This window comes from Glycine soja, chromosome 3, assembly GCF_004193775.1.
Source record: "Glycine soja cultivar W05 chromosome 3, ASM419377v2, whole genome shotgun sequence".
Lineage (NCBI taxonomy): Eukaryota > Viridiplantae > Streptophyta > Magnoliopsida > Fabales > Fabaceae > Glycine > Glycine soja.
Window position 1 is genome coordinate 38,132,306 of NC_041004.1, and position 14,989 is coordinate 38,147,294.

At 33.6% G+C, this 14,989-nt stretch overlaps 1 protein-coding gene across 10 annotated transcripts; it reads right to left on the bottom strand.

Annotated features, from left to right (window-relative positions):
• Window positions 1-1,194: 1,194 nt before the first annotated feature.
• Window positions 1,195-12,978, bottom strand: LOC114406803 (regulator of MON1-CCZ1 complex-like). 10 transcript variants are annotated; one of them, XM_028369626.1, is made up of 15 exons: window positions 12,822-12,978; window positions 12,377-12,495; window positions 11,923-12,024; window positions 11,179-11,336; window positions 10,870-11,081; window positions 9,699-9,958; window positions 8,869-9,022; window positions 8,512-8,621; window positions 8,334-8,421; window positions 4,356-4,688; window positions 4,212-4,286; window positions 3,118-3,683; window positions 2,668-2,776; window positions 2,422-2,601; window positions 1,195-1,751 (listed from the first exon to the last, which is right to left on the bottom strand). In XM_028369626.1, the coding sequence occupies exons 5-15, from the start codon at window positions 11,035-11,037 to the stop codon at window positions 1,575-1,577; spliced, it is 2,220 nt and encodes a 739-aa protein (XP_028225427.1). In that variant the 5' UTR covers window positions 11,038-11,081; window positions 11,179-11,336; window positions 11,923-12,024; window positions 12,377-12,495; window positions 12,822-12,978; the 3' UTR covers window positions 1,195-1,574. The 10 variants fall into 10 exon arrangements, with proteins under 10 accessions (XP_028225427.1, XP_028225428.1, XP_028225426.1 ...); XM_028369627.1 differs by having other exon boundaries at window positions 12,276-12,495; XM_028369625.1 differs by having other exon boundaries at window positions 12,228-12,495.
• Window positions 12,979-14,989: the final 2,011 nt, after the last annotated feature.

A 14,989-nucleotide genomic window follows, 5' to 3' on the forward strand; every position in this document is an offset into this window, starting at 1 on the left:
AAAACAACAAAAGTGACGTTTGGTGCTTCAGGTATAATTTATAGTATGATTAAATGTTCTTTCTCTTACAGGTTGTTGCAAGTTACAACCACGACAACCAAATGATAATAGTATAAAATTTGAACTTATTTTCCAACTAATCACTTATTGCAACTGCTTTTTGTATCGGGCATTTTTGTGTTACGCATTATTAGGGCAAGCTTATATATTCTGATATGCTTTCCGAGTAAGATATTTTCCTAGCTTTTTTAATGTAACACAAGCACCTCAATTATTAAAGTATAAAAATATGGTTAGATTATTCTATACCTTTCTGTAATTTTATCAATTTGTTTAGTTGAGATCCCATATATAGTTAGAACACACCTTTTGTTACTGGAAAGCTTCTGCATGCTTGCCCTGTCAATTCAACGTCTCTTTTTTGCCAACAATCCAATTCAAATCCAGTTGTAGGATTTTAGTTAATGCTTTGGTTTTGGGTTGAAGAATTGATTCTCCCAGCTCTTAGATTTCGGATTGAAGAGCTATGAGTGTTCCTCCTAGCTCTCATAGTCAACAACTCTCAATCCTTAATTTAATAATGTATCATTTACTAGTAGTGTTTTGAGAATTTGACTGAACTGGTTAGTTGGACTGATTGAACTGAGAATCGGTCATTATTAGATTGGTTCATTCTTTGATTCTAAAAATGATTACAAATTATTTCCTTAGTTAGGAATCGTGAATTAGACTTTAATAGGTGTTTAATAATTTTGGAGAAGTACGAAAAACATGAAAAAATCTATCAATAAGCATGAAAAAATTTATCAATATTTGATATTCAAGTCTAGTTTATAGAATGGTTGGAATATAGAAATAATTGAATAAATTTGCTTTATTAATATGTATATCTAAACAGAGAGACATGATCATTTTAAGCTTTAGTTGATGGAATGTGACGAAGGTAGGCGATTATTGTTTTAGTCGCCACTGCGTGAAGCAAGGTCGCGAAAAGAATTTTAATGGAAGTTCTCTAATAGAGATGTCGTGTTAGAGGCAAGTTTCTCTAGTGGTTCTTTGACAAGTAGAGGAAATGTGTTATTAATGAATTAAACTTACAGAAAATACCAAATGTTAAAAGAACTAGAATAAAACAAATAAAAGTTAGAACAGCAAATAAAAAAACAAAAATAAATTAGCGAACCAAAAGATTAATTTTGCTCTAAAAATAAATACATGAAATTAATTACATAAATAATGATATTCAGTTCCATTATGAAATTTTAGCATCTTTCCGAGAGCAAAATTCAATTGTACTCCCCTCTCCTCTCCCTCCAAAAACTGGTATTAAACAACTATGCAACAGTACACCCGCAAACACAGTTAATTTCAATGAGAAGAATTTCATTTAGATCACTGCATCTAAAACTAATCTTGCTAGGAAGACATTTATTTAACATACAACATGAAACTATTACCAAATCTATTCCGTATCTAATAGAAACCGGATGTCATAAATAACGAGATAATCGACACGGTTGAACAAGGAACCCTAATGACAATGATTCAAAATTTATCCCTTTTTTTTTTACTTCTCAAACATTCGTGGATGAGTTCATTTCATTCAGTATGCGGCAGTATCTATTATGGTCAAAGGTGTTTTTGAAGCTAGGAAGGAAATCTGTAAAGAATCTAAGAACCGCAGCAAGATGTTGGGAGTCATTGGAAACAAATGCTGCTTCTAAGAACAATGATGGCCGGATGGTATCCACCTGAAAGTAATTCTTACAACTAGTTAGCTTTAAGACTTTTGAAATTTAAACAAAATCATAAACATGACGAACAAAAAAAAAATCAGAAAAACAAAATCATAAACACAAACATAGTGATACTTGTTTCCCTGGGCACTTTATCTCAACAGTACAATTACTCGAAGTATTTTGATATTTGATTTTGTACTTCAGATGGAATCTAAAACTAACCATTTACTTTAAATAACAATATACATAATAGTTGCAAGATATATCAATAATTTGAGAATTACATTGTCTTTAATTTGTGAAAGCTCACAGATCAAAATAACTGTTACTAATTTCCAAAGTATCTACCAGCACCACAATCTGTAGGGGTCTGCAGCCCCCAGGGAAATCTGGAGGCACCTAACCAATACCATTGGTGAAGAAGTTTAGTTGGGTTTTGTATTTAAAAAGAGTAAAACACTGATACTTTATTTTCAGCAAAGGACTATCTTTCTTCAGATGCAGGGAATAAAGACTATCATACAGAGCTAACTGGATGAATGAAATTTCTACAGCAACAATGCCTATATGAGAAAAGTGCAACACCAGAGTCCTCAGTTTTCCATCATCTCCCTGCTCTCCTAATTATCTAAAATAATGCCTAATTACTTCCTATACCAGGAGTCAGCACAGTAGAAATTACCGTGTATTTCCGTGCATATCGTAAGGCTTCAAGGTAGTATCCATCCTGCACGAGCAGTAAAACATAATCATGATGTAAACCCAGTTGTCTCAGCATATCCAGACCAAGCTTCCTAGTTTGGGCATTCTGACGACCAGACTCTAGGAGTTGTAGTGCAACTTCTTTAGAGGGCTCCAGAATCTGCAACAAAAAGAGGCAGATCTTAGAATCAAATTAATCATAATTCAACATATAAAAACTTCTAACCTTGTTTAAGACAAATAACCCGAGCTCTGCATAATGTTCATTGCGGGCCAGAAGTTGAATTATTAATACATAAACATTTGGGAGTATGCGAATCTTCTCTGAATTTGCACTGTAACAATTAATAAAGAGTGTTCAGGGGCACTGACTCAAAATAGTGGAAGTAAAATTTTTATCAGATCAAGAAAAATACAGCACAAAAGCTCATAAATATACATCATTTCAAGTGGATACCTGGTACAACTGACCTAATATATGTTTACATATATCCTAAATCAAGTCCATTGTTGGCTTACGGTCATTAGCTTTCTGTTCTTTCTGGACTCACCTTCTTTACTTATAAATTATGATATAATGACAGTGGACCAAACTAAAATCCATTAGAAACTAGAGCAAATCTATAAAATGCATTCAGAGTCATTGAACAACTTCCTGACTCAAGTAATAGCATACCTGTGAAGAAACTCAATAATGATAGCAACCAAGTAAGAAGGGTCTCCAACCATCTCTTCATCAACAGGAGAAAAGACAAAGCTGTACATCTCGTCTGGCGAAATTGCTGCGGAAGTAAGTTGGGATTCCTCTTGCCCAGACTGAAGAGATGATTGCATAACATAAGCACTGTGAGCTCCTTTGCTCAAAGATATCTCATTATTCACTTCATCCTCCACTTGGACTTCCTTTGAACTATGTTTCAGATTTGCAGACTGGGACTCATCCTCAGAATCCAAACTTGAAACAGTTGAAGCTTTATTAAGAGATCCACTGTCTACTCTTCTTGTAGATTCATGGACGATTGATTTTCCAATTACATTTGTTTCGGTAGCAGATACCTCAGCACCAGTATTTTGTACAACAGAAGTTGATGTGTTCTCTGGTTTCAGTCCCTTAAGATAGCTACCGGTTTTAATTGAATGGGAGTATGAGGTGACTAGTACATTTACAGCCTTGGCAACCACAGGCACAGGCCTATGCTCTAGAATAAGTGTACGTGTTATACCCAAGCACAATTGTTTAGCCTGAAAAGCAAAAATGAGGTGAAATCAATTATTTATTGCACTAATTATGCTAAAGCTGGGATACATAAAAAGAACTTAAAGCATAAATCTATGGACGACTGAGGCTGGCAAGTGATAAAACTTTATTTTAATAACTAGGTTAGACCCAGGATGCAAAAAAAAGATCAACACACAAGCTTTTAAATTCAGTACTTTGCTTTCCAGATGCTAAGCCTGCAACATCTAAAAGTGAGAGGTTATCCTCCAGCAAGTTGATAAAACTAGCCAAATTTGGGAAACTAAGTTTATTTTAGGATCTAATCAGCATTCAGTATATAAGTGAACTAAGCTAACCACTGGGACTGTAGTAGCAGCTCCTATAAATAAAGTTTTCAATACACATTCCTCGGCATAATTCCAGTTACAATTACAGCAAAGCTGACTTGTGGACTGAATAAAAAAGAAATAGCAGATAGCAACTGCTGCACTATTGCAGCCACGAATTAATCAATTAGAAGCACTGGAATAACAAACCATGGAGAAAGATACCTTGTTAGCTTCCAACTTCCGCCGCTGCAGGAACTCTAATATTGATGGGACCTCAGAGCTACTAGCAGAAATTGCCTGCAAGATAGGATTATTCATGTACAGTATTGGCACATAAATAAATAAATAAATAAATAAATAACTGACCTCTAAGTCTAAATTGAACTTCCACAATAATTTATTGGCCACGTCGCATACGAGGTCAGGCACTAGGAAAGTCCATGTATTGGCATATGTAACTGCTTCATGATTACTCAAAACATTACCGTCTGAACTCTCACTTTCTCTGCCACTAGATTGAGATAAAGTGCTGGATCTGGGGAAACCCCTTAATAATAAAGGAAGTGGTGCAGATATCGGTGCTCGGGAATCTGCAAACAGATCATAAAGTATAACAACCTTTGCATCAACTTGATGAATAAGAAGTACATTGTCGACCACACTCACGGCAATCCTACTGGAATAAATTGGTAAAGAGCCCTGCAAATATCATGAACATCAGTCTCATTTTTTAAAGTCTATTATAGTTCAATGGAGAATTGCATAACTACTATTATCATACAAGGTTCAAGATAACATTACATATCCCAGATGGTCATATCTTATATGTGTAACTAGTTAAAATGCCTTTATCGATTTACTATATGGCAAGTGTTTAACATAGTGTGATAATTGTCTTAGATTAGAGAGTAAATTAGTATATATGTGGTTGTATAGACATGCAACTCATAGGAAATTGTTAGAAAATCAATGTGTATTATGTTTAGCATAAGCCATGATATATTTGTGCAAGTTTGGTGATCCTTCTTAAAATCTTCGAAAAATCAATCTTCTTTTGATCTTGCTCCTAATTTAGAAGACAAAATTTTAATGATTGGAAAACATTTTTTAACTCACAAAACACTCTGCTCTCTAGTTAGGGTTTGTGGACATCAAACTTGAGGAATTAAGAATCTCATCAAATTGTTAATTGAGATCACTTCTTTCTCATTTTTTTTTCTCTCTCTCTCTCTCTATTTTCTATTCTTTTTTCATGTATCACTAAATCTTAGGTTGGGGAAAGAGCAATCTTTATTCAATTCTCATGTGATATGATTTGTTTCATCTCAATTTTCATTTTTATTCTCCAATTGAGTGAATTGTTTTGTTCTTAATGCTATTATTGGATTAGCCACCTAGAAATTAAAATTCAATTCAATTCAATCTTTCAATTGGAAAAATGATTACAGTTGGATCTTTGGGAATTTCACCATAGTTGTTGAGAACCTATGAATAAGTCTTGATAAACTATGAGATCTTACAAACTAATGTTTAATGCTAGTTCTGATTGGGACTAGGGAATACCTAAAGAATTAGGGTTTTTGGTTAGCACAAAGGGTTGAATATCAAGGAATTGAATTTAGCCTAAAGTAGCAAATTTGATCTTCAATTGGTTGATAATTACTTGGATTAAAAGCCGAACTGAATTACTTAAGAGGAAAATAGAGGGGAACCTAACCCTAGTTGTTGTTCATCGTTGTTACTACTTCAATTTTGATCTTTGTGACTTGTGCTTTGTGCTTTGCTTTTGCACTCTTTGTTCTGTTTTATTTTTGGAATCACTCAAGGCAATGCATCTTTTCTTCAAAATTATCAGTTCCTGTGGCTAACAATTTGTGATTTGGTACTGGAATCTAATCCTAGTGGGAACAATACTGATAGGAACCAAGAATTGAAATGAGGAAGAAAATAAAAGATTTTATTGACTAGTAATAAAAGAACAGAAAATAGGAGAGAAAACTCTCCTCCAAGGGTTTCCCCTTCACAAAGGATTTCTCCTTTCACAAAGAGCTAATGCTCAATCTACAAATGATAAGATCCGCCTCTCTCCTATCCTTCTTCCTCTATTTATATCTAATAAACCCCTCTAACTAACTAACTAACTAACTCATTAGTAGTCTAACTATATTAACTAACTCTTCCTTCTCCTTATATCCTAACAATACACCCTTCCTAAAAATCAACCTTGTCCTCAAGGTTGGAATCTAAAAACTGGAATTGCACACTAAAACTTCCTAAAGTTTTGTCTGATTGTTGGAAGACAACTACACCCCTTGTAGCTTGACTGGCTCAATACATTCCTTCTGCCTTAGCTCCATGGCTAAGCTGTCAGCCATAGATGCAACAAAATTTAATGCTAAAGGCTCACCCAACAAGTTGACATTCCAAGATTCCAGCACCATTGTTGTTCCAACCACCTTCATGAATGATTTTTGTTTCACCATAACAATCTTTTTATGGAAATCTGAATCTTGAAAACAATGTGGCTTGGTTGAATCACCATATTCGACTTCCTTCTTGATCAAATCTGTAATTGGGTTATCAAGAAAATCGTCTTCGCAGCCCACATTCGTCACTCCATTTTCCTTGTGCTTCTCCCTCTTTATTGATGGATCAACTTCTTCCTCCATAACCTTTTCAATCTTTTTTTCTCTTGCTAATTTTGCTTCATCATTTTTGGTTTCTTCTCCACCAGGATGTGGTTCTTGATTACTGAACCTTCTTTACTTCTGTTTTCTAATTTCAAGAACTGCAATGGGTCACTGTCACACTCAAAACTGCTACCCTTCAAATCAGGTCCCCCTTCTATGCTTCTATCAAAGCTGGGTAGTTCCACCTTTCTTGCCCAAGAACTAGCCTTTGCTTCACTGAATTCTGACCCACTTCCCTCCATGTTATTTTTGTCTTGTTGAGAGGCATGGGAATCAACTTCTTCATTCAATATCTTGCGCAACATGTGTTTCAACTCTGAAATGTTGGTCCTCTCTTTCAAGAACTTTGTGGAAGTCTCCCATTTTTTGATGTGGGTTTCTGTCTCAATTTGCTTTTCTTGCTTCAAGATATTCAATCTTTCAAAGACATGGCTACCATAGTGATCTCTGAATCTTTTGATCAAAGCTATGGAAAATGACTCTCAATCTTAATCTGGGTTGTTTTGGCTCCAAATGTAGAACCAATGTGTCGCATCACCCTTCATGCTCATGAATGCATATTGCAGCTTATTGAACGAAGGAATTTCTTGTACCTCAGAATTTTTCAGCCCTAGCAATCCAACCAATTGGGTCTGTCCCCATGAACGCTGGCAGCTCCACCTTCTTAGCCCAAATTTGTGTTTCCTCCATCTCTAACACTGGCTTTCCCTCGAAGATCCGATAGGTTGGACCAATTTGTTAGGAACCAAGAATTGAAATGAGGAAGAACATAAAAGATTTTATTGACTAGTAAGAAAAGAACAGAAAATAGGAGAGAAAACTCTCCTCCAAGGGTTTCTCCTTCACAAAGGATTTCTCCTTTCACAAAGAGCTAATGTTCAATCTACAAATGATACGATCCCGCTCTCTCCTATCCTTCTTCCTTTATTTATATCTAATAAACCCCTCTAACTAACTAACTAACTCATTAGTAGTCTAACTATACTAACTAACTCTTCCTTCTCCTTATATCCTAACAAATACTTTTTATGTTCACTTTATTACTTGATTCAACTTGGTGCACCTACCAATTCTCCAATCACTATCAAGGGGTAACCCATAGCATGAGGCTGTATGCAGCCTTATCCCCAAAACCTTAGAGGCAATATCTAGGATTTGGACCTGTGATCTCCAGGTCACAAGACAGAAAACTTACTGTTGTTTCAAGGCTTCCCCTCTCTAAGAATTACCATGTGGTGGAAAAAAAAATACAAAATTCAAAGGTTTGAAATTAATGTTGGTCAATTAGAAGAAACATAATAGTATTAAGATAAACACATCAATCTTACTGTTCCCAATTTGTGATTTTCTAAAAAGTATAATGATTTAATTCTTGATATCTATTGAACTATTGCAGATTGTTTGTCTATAATAAAATCATAGTACAATGAACTAGCACTGATTTTTACCTACATTAAATAAAAAATGCTTCATAAAATACTTCTTTGTAAGTTTTATCTGTTTTAAGATCATATACCATAATAGATGAGCATATTCTTCAAAGAAATTTGGCATTTGTTTAGACAAGTTTTCAGAACTTTTATAGTTTTATTTTAAAATATAAATTTGGAGTCAATTGAAATAGTAAATAATTAAGAATTTGAGAAAAACCAACCTGCTGTATCACTGCATCACGATATAGCCTATAAGAATGGAGCAGCATAGCAACTCTATCAACTTGCAAGCAGTATATCCTACCATAACTGTGGTTGATTGTTGAAGATACAAAACTTTAATTAGGAAGCTATATTAATTACAAAGGCATAAGTTTGAAGTAAATAGCTGATACATACACAGTTACAATAAAGACATCTTCAGATGCTAAAACAGGCTTACTATTTGCCTCAGATTTGGCCATAACCATCTCAAATCTAGGCAAGCGAACAATATCAGCAGCTGAAATCTAAGAAAGGCATTGCTGTATTAGCCAAATGAAATAACACAGGAGCAATATCAGTTGATATTCTACATTAATACTCATGAGTCACAACAAGCACTATTACAGAAGCTGCATTGATAGATGTCACTCTTTTCTAAACACTAATGATATCAAATCTTGTTTTGAAACATACATAAATTACTATTCTCCAAGGTAAATACCTTCTTGATCTAAAAATTACAAGAAAAAGAAGCAAGCCATACACACTGACCTGAAATCCATGGAATGTCTTGCACTGCATGCCAGAAGCAAGAAGAACCAGGCGACTTTCATGGGTGTAAACATACCAACTCACATTCAGTTTCTTTGTTTGCACCAGTTGCAGTGATTTTGACTCTGAATTATATGTGTACAAGTCTAGACCACTGTTGAGTAAGTTTGTAATTTAGTATATCCTTATCTTCAAAAAAAAGTAAAAAGAAAAAAAAAAGGAGGAAAGGGATACATTGATAAAAAAAAGCTGGGTAAATCACACCACAAAGACTAGTCCTTGTTGGAAAGCCTTAGGACATATAAACCCCACTCTAGAATCTCATAATTCTAATGTGGGACTCAAGTCACATTCCTAAAAATTGGATCCTAACATCCTACCACACTCTGCAGTCTTAGTGCCCACATGGGCCGGCTGTGCACTAGTCCTTTAACTAGTCTCAGGCCAACACTACAATGCCTAGCATCACCAACTCAAGTCACTTGTTTGCAACTAAGAGACATGATGAAAAACTTTGATACCAATTGATAAGAACGTTGGGAGATCTACACGAAAAAGCTAGTTGTTATAGTTGAAGGGTTCAAGGACTTATAAATCCCACACTAGAATCTCATACTTCCAATGCGAGACTCATGCCCCATACATTGCAACTGGATCCTAACAAATACTTGGGGTGTAGTGTCATGTTTATAATGTACTATAACAATATTAGAGCATCATGTGAGGATTTGGTGGATCTCTTCTGAATTTAACAATCAGGATATATAAAAAAGCATCATTAAACAATGTAAATTATATCAGCAGAGAGGAAGTAAATAAGCCAACCTTACCTGGTCTTAACAAGAACAATATCACACTGTTGACTATCTGTCCAAAAGAATCCAAGTATACTTTCTGATTCTGGCTTGCATTTATGGCTAAAAGTCCCCCCAGTCTCTCTATCCCAAAACTGTATCTCATGGTTTGATCGTTGGATTGCTATTACCTTTGTGTCTAAAGAATACCGAATAGCTATAATGGGGCCTTCACTTATTGAATCAGTGTTTGGATCACTGAGAGGATCAAAGGGACCAACTTTCCAAGAAAAAACCTAAACATTACAAACACAAGCACACAATGTGATAAAGTGATAATCAAGGAAGTATGAAAATAGACAAATCAATCATCATTTTGAAACAATTCAATAAGGTGGACATATAACACATTATATTCATCAAACAGTAAATATATGAAGCATAGCACAATATAGTAGTCAATGGCATGGTATAGACGTATAGTGGAGTAGCAAAGCGGAGCAACCCTAGGCTGCTACAGGATTAAAAAAGCGGAGCGGTTTCCAATAGCAGCCACCCATTGCGGCCAAAATAATGGCTTTCATTTTCTATAGTGATGTTACCATGGTGTATGCTTCAAAAAGCCAATTTTGCCCCCGAAACAACACTGTTTGTCTTTTTTTGGTAAAATTGTGACTTCTCCATTTTCTAATACATTTTTTGGTTCAGAAACATAATAGGATTTGAAACCCTTTTTTGTTGACTATTCCAAAAAAAGTAACCTCAAGTTTTGACCTATGTTTCTTTCACACTTTACCTAACTATTTTTTTCCTTTGTTACATTCTTTCTTCTTCTGTTAAACTTTATATTCAAATTGTACTATTTTTTATCTAATTTGTTATGTTATTTTTCTATTAATTTCACTACCATCTTCTTGACTTTATTACTATGTTCTTATTGCTCCTAAATTGATGATGATTGTGTATAAAAAATAACATAACAAATTAGATAAAAAAAAAATAGTATAAACTGTGAGTTATTATTTATCATGAATTTCTTTAATTGTGGGCTTTTTTTGCATATTTATTTCTAAGCGCATTATAAATTATTTAGATTATTTTATCATATTTAAAATAGTGTCCACCCTGCTTCCTGCTATCCCGCTATAGTGTTTTCATGCTTGCTGCTGTGTTGTTATCAGAGATTGATAACTGTGTATCACATTACCTGGTCAGCTGTTGGAGAGAGTAGAAACTTATTTCCATCATCATAAAATAATCCACTTGATCCAGGAACATTGAACCGAAGTGGCGGATACTGAATGTAAGCATGTGAAAGACCATCAGATCCACTCAGACCTATATTAGGTTTTGAAGCTGATGCTTTTCCAGTCATGTTAAGTCCCGTTTACACAATGAATGGCAGATGTAAAATAAAAACTGCAGCAAAACTCCCAAAATTACTTAAACTAGACAGTAGAAGGTAAAAATTAATGCATTTATGATTTACAGGAGATAAAAGTGCTGAAGGTTAAACCTTTGCCTGCAAAAAGTTGTAGGACCTTCCTCTCAGACTTATGATTGAAAACTCCTATAAAAACTATTATTCATAACCGTCAAGCTTTCTAGTTTGCTTTTTCAGCAGCTCCCAGAACAAGAACACAAGAGCGAGTTCACTTAAACCTTCTTTTTTAGCTGCTTGAGGAAATATTTTGAAACATGAGATATTTCTTAGAAATGCCAAAACAAGCATAACAATTATACAGTAGACACAGCAAAACAGTTTTAGCAACAGACACGAAAAAGCAAATAAATAAATAAATTATAATCTGAAACAGCTTCTAACTCTAAAAAGTCAAGATCCATTTAAGAGTATGATTGTTTAAGTTCAAAAAAAGTGATAATGTGACAGTGACACAGCTTTACTTTTGACCCATTTTTCAGAAGCTACTATTCTTAACACCTTATAAAAACACTAAAACAAACATTTTTGAGTTTTTTGCTTTTTTTATTTTCCAAAAGAATTGCATAATTATTATAACTTTTTTAAACATGCCTTTTTATGAAACAAGCATTTTTATCATAAAATAACTCAAACAAACAGGCCCTAAATGAAGTGTGCAAAAAGGTTTCTCATTAGTCTTTCCAGAATATTGCTCAAAGAGAAAAACATATAAGGTATTTCTTTTACTTAAAATGTAAGAAAGAACTTTATAGCTCAAATGCCAAGCCAGAGCACAAAATAAAAACTTTATCACAAGCCAATTGCAGAATTCAATACCATATTCTGCATACAACTTTTTAGTGCCTCAAATTCCTTCACACACATATCACGTTCAATATCTGGAACCTTCGCTGCAACACAGCTCCCATATGCTTTTGCCTATTTGATGAGATCTTAACCAAATCAAATTTTTATGTTTATGTCCAACTATCAGACAATAGAGGATAAGACAGGGAAAACATAAGAGAAAAGGCAAGCACCTATTATACAACCCATTCTATCTCCTTACAAACTACCTGACACCTCAACCATAATCACATTTTTATAGCATCTATCTAACTAAAATCAAGTCAACCACTTACTTGAAGGTACAAAATAGTTATACAAATTATTCTGTATAGGATTCTAACCACCAAAACGATGTAACGTAAAACGTTCCAGACACAATTTCATCATGCACCCAAAACCAAAAGTGCATCGCTGTTGCTGGCATACTAAGCCAAAATCAGACCTGAGATGAACAATTCACTAAAATGCGCTTGAGAGTAGAGGCAGTATTCTTCTTTTCCTTCATTTCCGCAACAGTGCAAAATATACACAAGCCACAATTAAACGACAATCAACTGTTAACTACCAAAAAACAAAACAAAACAAAATTATAAACATATTAGTATTTGCAAGTTTCAAAGAAGCTTATATTTACAGAAGCAATAACAACCAATTCAAATTTCTACAAACACATAGGTTTTTCATACAGGGAATTTCAGTAATCAAGAAGATCAAAACCCCTAAGGTACTTTCGACCTAATTCGCTTGCGCGCCTAATCTTGCGAGCATAATAGAAATTGAAAAAACATACCAGACGAAGAAAATCGAGAATCTGCATAAAGCATGTATATATTCGCGTGGAGAGCGAAGAGAAAACATCGGAAATGTGAGAGAGAGAAATTGTTTACCATCTCAGGGATTGGCCATGTGCATTCAACACAGAATTAATCGTAGATCACGAAGCGAGCTTATATATATAGATTCTTTTTTTCAATTCCATTCTTCGTAATGATGGATAAACGATGCTGCAGTGGGACTACCTACCACTCGCATTGCTTACTGGAATTTCCTCTCCTTACGCTGCATTTCGTCTGTGGGCCCCAAGTGGCAGCTCGTCCTGGTAAGCCCAATTGAAGATGGAGCTTTTTACCCAAAGCTATGGCCTAAAATACTGGGCCGGTCCAAATAATTTTAGTATTCAGGAATTTCGACTTCCACAAGAGAGCTAATAATACATTGTTGTTGTTGGATGGCTTTTTTAAATACACTCCTTATTAAAAATTATAAAATTGAGTGAAATTTATAAAAGGTTTAAATATATTTTTATTTTTTTTAATTTAACGTTTTTTTATTTTTCATTCATACAAAATTATTTTTTTTAGTCTTATAAATTATGTTTAGTTTGTTTTTAGTTCTTAAGGTATTTTAAATATTTTTTTTTACTGTTTAAAGTATTGTCTAAAGTGTCTTAAAGTCTAAAAATAAAATAAATATAATTTGTAATGACTAAAAATAAAAAAAATTATAAAGATAAAAAACAATAAAAGAATGGATTAGAATATAGAACTGAAATCTAACATTTTGTCATTTTAAAGATGGATTACAATATAGAAAATAGGAATCTCAAATCCAACCGTACCATTGCTAATAATAGAAGGACTATTATTGGCAATGTCGCCTAGTAAGCATTTTGACATTGTTTTCATATAAAGCCAGGTAGCAAGCCACACTATATATATTTGTTTCCAAGGCTATAATTATTGCTAATGATACTGAACAAACAAAACACAATTAACTAGCAATATCGTTTGTTGCAAATCTATGATAAGAATTGTCTAATGGCTCATGATGCTTTCTGGGATATAGTTAGTAATTGTAACAAGCTTTATGACGGTCTAAAACTCAGTCATAATAGCAACTTTATCGAACTAATTCAACTGTAAATAAATATCTAAAAGAATTTGATGTCGATTTTGTAAGTCACGTGATGTTCTTTCTAATATGCACGAGAGGTAAGTCCGCCCAAAGGGAAAACTGTCACCCATTTTTCATTTGAGTCGAAGGAATATAAACTAGTGATGAGGTTGTGATACAATTATAGTAGACCATAGTTTTTTTTATTTATAGAAAAAATGACTAGTATTTTCTTAGAGATAATTTTGTTTAAATTGAGTAAAATTAACATGAATATATAACAAAGTTATCCATCTAAGTATTTAATTTTTAACCTATAGTTATTGCATATCAAGATTTGAATTTTAAAACATAGATTAAGCTGAAATAAGCCGGTGACAATTGACTAATACCATGCCTCTTTTATTTGTTAGAAACTTCCAATCAATTTGAAACTCTAACTAATTTGGGTTAATTAATTATATAATGATGGAATTTGCCCACACAAAAGCCATCAATATCAAAGACCTGTATCGGCTTCTCTTGACTCGCAACTCATCGGGATGCATAGGTAATGGCATCAAAAGGAAATGCATTATATCATAAGTTAACAATTAACTTATCACTATTGAAATATAAGTGTATCTCAAGTAAAAATAAAAAATCGTAAAGGTGAGGAGAAGATTATGTGTTTATTCCTCTCAATTTTCCAACAACCACTTGATCATATCATATCTATCTTATATGCCAGTTTTTTTAACAAAGCAATGGGAATATTTTTCAAAAGAACAAAGCGTCAATTTTTTTTATAAAAAATATGCGTATAATATATGAAAACGAATTATGTGTTTACTCGTAATGGGTCGCATTGTTTTCTCTTTTTTTTACCAAAATAATAATTTATAAATTCAATAAGATATAAACCACTAGAGTTGATCTAGTGGTGGGTAACTTGGGATAATAGGCATGATATTCTAGTCCTAAATTTAAATCTCCCTATGATTATTGTATAAAAAAATATTATACATTAAATTCATCGATATGTCGATAAAAAAAATTCCATATATATAATCCGTACTATGATTATGTATTAAGAAGTTGATATAAATACATGTATTGTCCTACCTACTTAGAGGGTCTTGTAGACAGAAGTGATTCGCACAGTTGAGGAATTAATAAAATT